This window comes from Amphiura filiformis, chromosome 7, assembly GCF_039555335.1.
Source record: "Amphiura filiformis chromosome 7, Afil_fr2py, whole genome shotgun sequence".
Classification (NCBI taxonomy): Eukaryota; Metazoa; Echinodermata; class Ophiuroidea; order Amphilepidida; family Amphiuridae; genus Amphiura; species Amphiura filiformis.
In genome coordinates this window covers 13,644,258-13,656,142 of record NC_092634.1, presented here as the reverse complement: position 1 = coordinate 13,656,142, position 11,885 = coordinate 13,644,258, and the positions used below count along the sequence as shown (strand labels likewise).

General features: G+C 41.2%; 1 protein-coding gene across 1 annotated transcript in view; it reads left to right on the top strand.

Annotated features, from left to right (window-relative positions):
* The first annotated feature begins 3,224 nt into the window (after window positions 1-3,224).
* LOC140156766 (solute carrier family 12 member 9-like) overlaps window positions 3,225-11,885 on the top strand; it is a 33,077-nt gene continuing 24,416 nt past the window's right edge. Inside the window, exon 1 of the mRNA XM_072179727.1 lies at window positions 3,225-3,691. Within this exon, the coding sequence (XP_072035828.1) occupies window positions 3,436-3,691 (256 nt within the window). The 5' untranslated portion in view covers window positions 3,225-3,435. The remainder of the gene's footprint in view (window positions 3,692-11,885) is intronic.

The following is an 11,885-nucleotide window of genomic DNA, read 5'->3' as shown; positions in this document are numbered from 1 at the left end:
ACAGTGGCGTGCACAAGGGGGGCACGTTCCCCCCACTTGTTGGTAATTTGGGGGAAAACGCTAAAACCGCACCTTACACACCTAAATCAGACTCCATTCAGGGAATTGAACAACCTGCCCCCCTTTCAATGTGCTGCGCACGCCACTGAAAGAACACACACCCTAGCCCCTTGGGACCAGTTTTTTGAAGCATGGCTAGTGTTCAGGCTTCCTAAGGGGTTGTGCAATAATTATGTGTACCCCCGGGTGGTGAATTCTCAAAATGGTCTGCCAAAAATTGTTTGCCCCTCCCTTTGACTGTACCAAAAATCTTTGCCCCCCCTTTGACGTGCCAAAAATCTTTGCCCCCCCTTACACATGCAAGATTTGGAGAACCCGAATCTAAAACCTTAAATTGTCTTATCATATAGTGCTGGAAAGCAGCTGAGCAGGAAATTTTGCATATTTAAACGTTTTCCGAGCAGGAAATTTTGCATATTTAAACGTGTTCCTAACGTTTTCCTACACCTTTTATGGTGTAATATAGAAAGCGGTGCCCAAAATATCTGTGCCAAAAATTGCTTGCCCCCCTTTCGACCTGCCAAAAATCGCTTGACCCCCCTTTCAACCTGCCAAAAATGCTTCCCCCCGCCCATTTTGGTCTGGCGAAAAATCTTTGCCCCCTCCCCTATAATTCACCACCCCGGGGTACACATAATTATTGCACCACCCCTAAGCCATCAGGCTTAAACCCAACTAGTCGTTATTAAGGAGCCAGCTCCCGTATTTTGGAAGCAAGTGATATGTTGAGTTATAAAAAGTTCGCTATGTGCTTTCTGTGGGTCATGGGCAATAACTTCTGGATGGTCAACTAAATCAGTCCTCTACAGGGGGTCCCAGCATGGGTCAAAGGTTACATCTGGTCAAATTTCACAATTGCTCTAATCTTGTTTTTAACCCCACTAAAGTATTCCTCTGGTCATGTGGATTCAGAAAAAGTATAGTTTGACCTACCTGTGACATGGCTCTGTGGAGTTATTAGCAAAAAGGTTGAAGTTTGACCTCCATAGTAAAAATGCTCCCATATAAACCAAGGATGTCTCAAATAGTACCTCTTTAAAACCATTATCCTGCGTCGTATCCCAAAAGATGGTTTCAAAACACTTCCTTCACTTAGAAGATTCAATTAGGTCTTAAATTGAGGCTAATTTATTCTATATTACATGTAATTTTTTGTTTTAAAATAATTTTTAATTATTTTTTATGATGATTGAAATGAAATATGCCAAGGGTGGTTGTGGATTAGGTTTAGGGGGAGGGACTCTTCATGAAGTTGATCTCAAACCCCCATCAAAATTTGAATCTAGTAAAAAACTCCCAGACCTCAAACCCAAGTAAATATACGCAAGGTCATTTAAAAGACTAATACTTGCTTAGAATGATTGTAAATGTGGAAAAATACTTTGTGATTGTTTTTTCCCATAGCCTCATTTTTGAACAGATTTTCATAAAAAGGTGTCAAAATGCTCAGGAGGATGAACCACTTCAAATGAGACCTGTAGGTAAAATGTTTGAAACATTTCACTTTTCACATGTAACACAAAGGTACCCCAGTTTTATTGACACAGGACCCATTTCAAAATAAAGACAAGTTTGAGAGGTTAATCCCCTTATGAGCTCTATTACCTTGACATATTTTCCTACATAACCAGTATGAACATACTAGGTGGTGCAAACTTCTTTATTTTAAATGGTTTTGCAAGATGAACAATTTGAGACATTTTTGGTTACAATCGGAGCATTTTTACGATGTTGACCCCTGTTAAGGTTGAACTTTGACCTTTTTGCTAATAACTCAAGAACCGTACATCACAGGTAGGTCAAACTATACTTCTGAATCTTTATGACCAGAGGAATACCTTTGAGTGGGTATTAAAACAAAATTCTAGCAGTTTTCGCCATCTGCCAGGAAAACGATGAGGCCTTTTTTAGTTATGATTATTAGGGGTTATACCCCTCAAAAGCAAACTCATTTCCATATCACCCTCAAGCATCCACTATACACCCTCCTCACACATCATTCTTTGCCTCAAGTTCACATCCCACTACCACATACACATCCAAAACTAATACACCCCTCATGTACAACTCACACCCTGTACACACACATCTCCACCCCAAACACCCCCCCCCACACACACACACACACTATATGATAAAAATGAATAGGCCTATACTCTTTTATCTTGATGTTTTGTGTGCATCAATCATGATGAAATCAACAATATAACTAAAAATAAGATAAAAGATTGCATTAGCGTTAACAAGTTTACATGAATCACTTGCAAGTGTTTTTGTGGAACTATAAGGGGTCTAATCCCTCATAATCTTAACTAAAAAAAGGCTTCATCGTTTTCCTGTCAGATGTTGAAAATTGATACTATGATAGCTATGTCAATTTAAAGCAAAAACTGCTGTATTTTGTCAAATTAAGGCAAAAAAACAAACAAAAACCTTCCTCGCTCCTCACTTTTCAAAGTGGCCCAAGTTATCTGTAATATCCGAATAGCTGAAATATTAATAAGTACCAATGCATAATTATCCATATCCATTCCAAATATCTGAAATATCGAAAAGCGGAACATGTGAAGCAAATTCAAGATATTGCTATAGGATAATTTAGATAATTAACCCGGATAATTACAATCCTGCACTTATGATTATTTTGCTGTTTGCCCATCCAAATTGAATTGCCAGAGTTGTTTTCCAACTCACTCTCGGTTTCAAATTTATATTATCAGAAAACATTCAAAACAGTTTACATGCATAGCTTGTATAAAATTACAGCGACGCGACGCATCATCACATGATAGGCCTAATAAATTATGAAACCATAAATAAACTTAAAGCCAGCCAGAAGCTACATTTACAAAATTATGGACTCCAGGCTGCGACTCTTAGCTACTCTTGGTCGTTCCAGCTAGATAGAACTCTAGATGGTGGATCCTTTATATTCTAGGAATAAATCAGAATCTTTTAATTTCCGTGTTCGATAATTACCCTGATTTTACATTTTGAAGAAAAATATAAATGTTTTGTACAGATATGGGTTTGTTTATTTTCATGTCTAGACTTTTCTCATGCACTAACTTCGAATCACCATTTTGCACGGTGCAGAATAGCCTTCTGGTATGTGCAGCAGTCTACTGATTGACCCAAAAGTTCGGGTCAAGGTCGTGTCAAGCAGAGTCAGACAGGAAAAGCACGGATCCCATCTGTCACACGAAATATAAGGTCCAATCACCCCGAACAAAAGGCTTGATTGTTATCGGAAATCAGCTGATTTGGCTGCCGTAGTGCAATATTTTCTCAGGTGGTTAGGACAGGGTCCAGCTAGAACCAACCACGGCTGCGATAGACAGAGAAAGCCCATGCAGAAGTCACGGGGCATTGAGTATGGCGGAGATACCGAAAGGGATGCAGCAGCCGATGGTTCATCCTGGACATGGATCGGCTGTCCAACATCAAGATCATCGGCCTGATGATAAATCTCCTTTGCTAAGATACAGGCTTGATCGGAGCCTAAGTAGGCCAGATATTATTTTAGGAGGAGGTGGAAACAATGGAAGTTCCAGAAATCTGTCAACATTTTTTGGGGTGTTTGTGCCCTGTGTTTTATCAATGTTTAGTGTTATTTTATTTCTACGTGTTGGTAAGTTAACATAAATTATTATTTATGATGTAATTTATCAATTATATTTACAATAATTTTAAATATTTTTTGTGGATTTGCAATCAGACATGCAGACCAGCCAGAGTCTTGGACTCAAGTTTAAGGGGTGGGGTATGAAGAATGTTTGTTGGACAGTATTTATTGTGGGACGTCATTTAGAGAGCACATCGCCATCGGACATATCGAATTGCATTCTGAATCGAAGAATGTCCTTCTGATATCAAATAATTTTGATTTTTGAAATTGCAATGTAATACACATTTTATGGCAAATGATTAAAATTGATATTTTTGATATACATGTAACTACAGTACTCGAAGTAAACTTTATAAATCTGATGATTTATACTTAAAGTGTATGTACTATGATTATGTAGGGGGTGAGATGTAAAGCCGACGATCAATTGAAAATTTTGACCTTTCGTATTGAAGATATTGATTTTTTTCCCAAAACACACAAAAAAATTAGGTCTTAAATTGGGAAAAAAATCCATATCTTCAATATGAAAGGTAAAATTTTTCAATTGATCGTCGGCTTTTCCTCAGCTATACACTTTAAGAATATGTCATTAGATTTACATTTGTACTTCGAGGACTGTCATACGGTCATGCAATTTGACGGTATATCAAAAATGTGAAAAATATCAAATTTTAATAATTAGTCATAAAATTTGTATTACATATCGTGAATTTCAAAAAATGAAAATTATTTGATTTCAGAAAGACATTCTTTGTATTCAGAATGCAATTCGATATGTCTGATGTGCTCTCATGTCCCACAAAAAATACTGTCAAAACGCTCATTCCAGATCCCTTACGTGATCATGATTCATGATCAGCAGCCAAAAGCAAATGACACAGCCATATGGTCATGGAGGTATATTATAAATACCTCCATGATATGATGTTTTAACATTTTCATAAAAAATAGATAGTATCATGGTATTTCTTTTCCATAAAATGTTTCCTTTTTAGCCTTTTAGCGTCAGATATGTCCCCTTTTAATTTTGAACCGAACAACGGAGGCAAAGCAAAGAAAATTGGAATTTACTCTCAGCGCAGATGACGCCAATATGTGTCGCTCTGTCGGTCCTGCTACGGTACGATTCTTTGATGTGTGTATCACCAGGCTGGGAAATAAGAAGCGCCGGACCAGTGGCTACATTGTGAAAAAAATATAGCCCCTGGTTCACGGGGTTTTACAGGGAACCAGGGGCTATTTTCAATAAACCAAGGGCTATTCAATGGATGGGGAAATTTGTTGTGTACATTTTGATACCTCACTCAATTAGGCTGGGACCAGGGGCTACATACTTAAAGAAAATAGCCCCTGGTTCACAGGGTTTTACATGGAACCAGGGGCTATTTTCAATGAACAGATTTGCTGCTCTCTTCTGAAACAATATCTCTTACCAGAATTATTCTTATTGATATGAGGAACAACAAGTGAATTGGAGGAAGTACCTCTTGTGTCATGATCATGATTGGATTTGGTAAATGAAAATTTGGAACAAAGATATTATTAATAATCAGGAGCTCTACCAGTACCAGTACTTAAGGCATAAATTTATATAAAAACGTAATAAGAATATCATTATTCCACCTATAATCTAGTTTGAGCCACTTGAGAGAAGATATCACTGAATCAATATTAGTTCTGATATCAGCAGAAAGAATAATTCTGGCAAGGTTAATTGTTCAAGAGAATTTGTGACTTGCTTGACAAAGTATTAAAGCGAACAGTTGGACCAAACATGACAATGATCAAAATGTGGCATGACAAGAGAATCAGCAAGTTTTTTGAGAATTGGAAGATAATATTTAACACCCGATTTACAAAAAATGTAACATGACAAATGTTTTATTCAAAATCTCGAATTTTGACAAAACTACAGCATCTAGAGTCTTGATTTTTGCTGGGTATGTTAGTGTAATAAAGAACGGTACCGTACATTACTATCGTGTAAAAAAACAGAATTTTGAAAAATATTGAGGGCGTCCTTTTCAGCAAATGTTACAATATGGCTTTAAATATTACCGTATTAAATTTTTATAAATGGACATGATGACTCATGATGATGTGCATTTCAAGATATATGTCCATTTCAAACCATAAGGTTAGTAAGTAAGTACCCCCGGTAAGTAATTAAGTAAGTAAGTATACCGTAAGTAACATGTATACACTGATATAGGCTGATAGTATTGCACAAAATTTGAAACAAACCCCAATTGTCAGGAGTTGTTTTCCAACTCCCTCTCGGTCTCGAATTTATATTATCAGAAAACAGTTTTGTTTTTCATGTGGTATTTTTACATGCATTTTAAGTTGGAAGTTTAAAATTTCAGAGTCACATCACATGAAAATTATTTTGTTGCTCAGCAACTGGTGAAGTAACACTACAAACCAAAAACGACCTAACAAGGAAAAATCGTCCTAAGATTATCAACATCAATGAATGAGGAATTAGCCTAAGTTGACAAAAGAATTTAGGGAGAATTTAGGGAGATTTTAGGGACATGAAAGGTCGATAGACCGCCCAAAACTGCCACCCAAAGCAAAATCAATACCAATGTCTCCATGCCCATCAAGTATCGAGTAAACCAATAAAGCCAACGTGAACCACTTTATATCCGGGCACTTACCATTGAAATGTCAATCTCAATTAGCGTATAATACAAACTCTGTTAGGGCTACCACGATGACAAAGCAGCCTTTGTTAAGAAGTGGAAATGTATAGCACTTATCATGTTTTATTTTTATGGTGATCGATCGAATAGTTGACCGTTAGTTTTATTACATCACAGAAAGGAACCGTCAGCGTGGAGAAAAATAAGTTAAAAAAGTTTTTTTAATCAAGTTCCAATTTATATGAAAGTTAGTTCAGCCGAAAAAAAAATCCCACAACAGTCATACCGCGTATGGTTATCTCTGGAACGTGGTTCAATATCATGCACATCGCGCACATGATTTGATGTAGGCCTAAACAATAATTATGATTAAGAAAGCCTACTCCCAATATTTTTTGTTATGTCGTGATATTCACCCATTTACCATTTTCAGCTGGATAATCAATGCTGCGATCTAAACAAGTTGTAAAATAGTATTGTTGAAGGGCAAATAATTCGCGAAATCGCTAAAAAAGGGGTCTTTTTCCCCTAAAAACTGCGCGAAAGGAGGTGCAAAAGGGGGTGTTTTTAAAGTTCACCGACAAGCATGAATACCCGCGGATGCACGGAGTGCAGGGACCGGGGATTTTGTCGACGTTCATGCCTACTCTTCCCGCTACTCTTAGTATTTTCAATTTAAAAAAATCAATGAAACCCGATTATATTGACGGTTCATGAAACGAAACAGCTTAATTATCTTTTAAATCAAGCAAACAGATCTGCAGGAAGAATCGACAAAGTAAAATGTACCGCAAACTCTCCGTATCATTTATTATGTTTTAATTTGTTTATGTTTGTTTACAAAGATTTGAGCGAGGGAGAGAGAGAGAGAGAGAGTCGAGAAAGAGTGTTTGTAAGAAACATCTCAAGACATAATTATAATATATTATAATATAAGTTCCTACCTCAAAAATTCTTGAGTAAACGCAGGAAAAATCGGGGAAGTTTTGTTGTCCATTGACCGGGCCGTTGAGATGCACTATCGCATCGCGGGATTTTTCGCCTGCGATATGTATGCTCATGACATCAGGTTTTCAATTTCATTTCGTTTTACTTCAGACCTTTTGTGGCCTAGAACTTACAAGCAAATGTCCCAAAATAATGTTTTTCTCGTAAAGTATTCTACGCAATGCAAGTATATTGGATCAGGATCAGCACATCACAATTTACAGATAGATGATGGCCTGAGGATGCCGGATCAATTGGATACCTACACTACAGTACTGGTTAAACATTGTTGTTAACTACTTCATCCGGATCCGGTGCGGTTCAAACAAAAACAAAAAGCCAACATTTATTGGTAGATATATTCCATGATCAAATGCTATAAATTGTCGGCACGGCATTTAATTCTCCCGGGTTATTTCTCCATTTTGATACAATTTCCAGCAAATACCGTCATCAATTAACTTTCTGCCGCCGCTCCATGTAACTATATCCATCATTCTCGTGCCTCGAACTTCGAAGGTTGGCCTAACAAAGTAACTTAGGCCTACCGGCAAGGCCGGGTACCAATGTCAGGAAAGACCGGTCGCGTTGTCAGTGGTCTGGCGAGTTCGTCGTCCAACCCAAGCATGAAGTTCAAAGAAATATAATTTTCTTCAATCTGATATAAACGTCTAGGATATGGATAGTCCAGTAGTCCACATTAAAATATTATTTTAAAACATCATGCTGCTTCCTGTTCATCTCCAAATGAAATCATGGAAGTACCGTGAGAAAGTCTTGAGTAGCGTCAACGTACCCACTTGACCCGATGATGAGCATGTGTAATTATGTGCATGTACCGTCCGTTTAACGTGTTTACAAACAATTTACACTTGGCTTTATAAATAGTTGCTGTATAATAATTGCAATTAATAAAAACTGAGGGTTTTTTTCTACTTGGCAAAAACAATGTTGCCAACAAAAATGGAAAAAACTAAAAAAACTGATGAATGTTTCACTTTTTTCATCTCAAAACAAAATTATTAATTGACAAATAATAATAGTAATAATAATTCGATCATTACAATATATTATTTCCTTCTGTCATTTTTGATCAGCAAGATTCTAAATTGTCCACGATTTCGTATTTCCTTGATGATAATCCATCGCTGTATTTTTGCCGATTTTATTCCTTTCTGATTTATTCCAGGTACGTATCTTCCAAGTTCAAAAGACCCAAGCTTCTATTTCCCATCATGTTCAAGATTTACTCATGCATGGATCAAGACATCTAATTATAATAAACATATGTTGCCCCATTCATAAAATGATCATCAGGTGTCCTTCCCACATCATTTGTGATTGGTTGGTTGTTTTGAACGTGCCAGAAGTCGACCACAAAGGGACCACAAAGGACACACCGCTCAGTTAAATCTACGTGGTCACCATGGTTACAACTCGATGCATATGGTATGTTGTCAACGTTCCAAAAATAACATCATTCAACCGTTGCCATGGGTTGGAAGCAAGACTTTTGTTTTTATCTTTGCATTGGAAGCAATATAGACTTTGGTTTAGACCAGAGGAGATGCTCATCTTCTCTGGTTTAGATGGAGGGGGGGGAAGGGGCTCATGAACATCACCCGTTGCCATGGGATTGGAAACAAGATAGTTGGTTTTAGACCGAGGGAGTTTTACTCTTCCAAAAAAAATCCCTAAATATGGGTCCCAATTTGAGAAAATGTGGTCAAAAATATATGGAGCCCCCAAAGTAACATGAAGGAAAAAAAACTATCTGGGGGTGCGGACAGCTCGACGTCCGAGATGGTAGCTCGGGGTGCGACTGAGTTGATTGCTCGGGGTGCGAGGTGGTAGCTCAGGGTGCGAGGTGGTAGGTCAGGGTGCGGGATGGTAGCTTGGGGTGCGAGGTGGTGGTAGCTCGGGGTGTGGGGTGGTAGCAGGATGGTAGCTCGGGGTGAGGGGTGATAGCTCAGGATGCGAGATGGCAGCTCGAAGTCCGAGATGGAAGCTCGGGGTCCAAGATGGTAGCTCGGGGTCCATGATGGTAGCTTGGGTGCGGGGTGATAGCTCGGGGTGCCAGCCCGAAGTCCGAGATGGTAGCTCGGGGTGCGAGGTGGTTGCTCGGGGAGGTGGTTGCTCGGGGGTGCAAGGTGGTAGCTCGAAATCCGAGATGGCAGCTCTGGGTCCAAGATCATAGCTCGGGGTCCGAGATGGTAGCTCGGGGTGCGGGGTGATAGCTCGGGGTGCGGGACGGTAGCTCGGGGTGAGGGGTGATAGCTCAGGGTGCGAGATGGCAGCTCGAAGTCCGAGATGGAAGCTCGGGGTCCAATATGGTAGCTCGGGGTCCAAGATGGTAGCTCAGGGTGCAGGGTGATAGCTCGGGGTGCCAGGGGTGCTCGAAGTCCGAGATGGTAGCTCGGGGTGCGAGGTGGTTGCTCGGGGGTGCGAGGTGATAGCTCGAAATCCGAGATGGCAGCTCTGGGTCCAAGATGGTAGCTCGGGGTCCAATATGGTAGCTCGGGGTCCAAGATGGTAGCTCGGGGTGCAGGGTGATAGCTCGGGGTGCGGGGTGGCAGCTCGAAGTCCGAGATGGAAGCTCGGGGTCCAATATGGTAGCTCGGGGTCCAAGATGGTAGCTCGGGGTGCAGGGTGATAGCTCGGGGTGCGGGGTGGCAGCTCGAAGTCCGAGATGGTAGCTTGGGGTGCGAGGTGGTTGCTCGGGGGTGCGAGATGATAGCTCGAAATCAGAGATGGCAGCTCTGGGTCCAAGATGGTAGCTCGGGGTCCAATATGGTAGCTCGGGGCTAGGGGTGCGGGGTGATAGCTCGGGGTGCGGGGTGGCAGCTCGAAGTCCGAGATGGAAGCTCGGGATGCGAGGTGGTTGCTCGGGGTGCGAGGTGGTTGCTCGGGGGTGCGAGGTGATAGCTCGAAATCCGAGATGGCAGCTCTGGGTCCAAGATGGTAGCTCGGGGTGCGGGGTGATAGCTCAGGGGTGCGGGATGGTAGCTCGGGGTGAGGAGTGATAGCTCGGGGTGCGAGATGGCAGCTCGAAGTCCGAGATGGAAGCTCGGGGTCCAATATGGTAGCTCGGGGTCCAAGATGGTAGCTCGGGATGCGGGGTGATAGCTCGGGGTGCGGGGTGGCAGCTCGAAGTCCGAGATGGTAGCTCGGGGTGCGAGGTGGTTGCTCGGGGGTGCGAGGTGGTAGCTCGAAATCCGAGATGGCAGCTCAGGGTCCGAGATGGTAGCTCAGGGTCCAATATGGTAGCTCTGTATCCAAGATGGTAGCTCGGGGTGCAGGGTGATAGCTCGGGGAGCGGCATGGTAGATCAGGGTGTGGGTGGTAGCTTGGGATGCGAGGCGGTAGCTCAGGGTCCAAGGTGGTACCTCGGACCAACAGGTACAATCTCAGCCCCTGAGTTATTAAAATCAAACATGGATCCCGATTTGAGAAAAAAAATGTGTCCAGATTTTAGAAAAATTTGTCAAAACAACCATTTAGGAAAAAAAAAAAAGGGATAGGGGTTTCAGAGTTCCAGCGGCACACCCCTGTCAAAACACCGTAATTCGAGTATTCTCCCCCCCCCCCCCGAGTTCCCGTGACATTCGAGTATGGAAGATTTCATGAAACACAAATTCGGATTTATGTGCGCTATAACATTTTCCATTTCTTTCATCAGCGAGTATGTTCTTGAATGTGTGTGTTATAGGGATGGGTGGATATAGAGAGAACAAATAAAGGAAATTTGTGCAAGGAAACACTGAAAATTGTGACGACAATTATCGAGGCTGTTTTATTTATTGTCGTCGTCGTCATCACCTTTGTCACTCCCCTCCCCTTCTTTTTACCACAATTGTTAGACCCAATCAAACCATTTGGTGTAACCCTAAGCTCATCCCTAACGCTAACTTAAAATGCCCTAAACCATAAAACCATAAACCATTGAGCGCAAAATCTAGATTTTTAACTTTAGCGCTCATGCACGTGAAACTGAGTCGATGTGGATGGGTTGGGGTGTGTACACGAGTCTGGTGTAGGATATAGTCTGTGCCGGCACCAGGAATTGTTTTCGGGGGGGCGGCATTGGGTCAAAGTGCATAGGGGGGGTGGGGTGGGGGATTAACTAATTTTACACACAATTACGGCAAAAAGTGGAACATTTCGTAAACTGGGGCGGTTTTACGGAGGGGGTTCTAGGGGTCATGGGCCATCATTGTACCAAGTATGGCCCCGAGGCTACTTTAGTTCTTAAGCTAGAGGAGTGCAAAGGACTGGTCTTGAAGGAGGAGGAGGAGAAGGAGAAGCCAAGACTAAACACAACAAATACAATATCTATGCCCGTTGCACGGGCATAGATAAAAATAATGAATTCTACACTTTCAATTTATGACAAACACTCCCCCCACACTCCTACTTACAAGGTATAAGCCCAGGTAAAAGCACCATAGCTCAATCTTATACCGGTGCTCCTTTTAACACACGGGAAATCCCAGCATGGACAGCTCCGATTTAAGCTATGGATTCATCACTGTTTGGACTCATCATATTGATCAAAATTT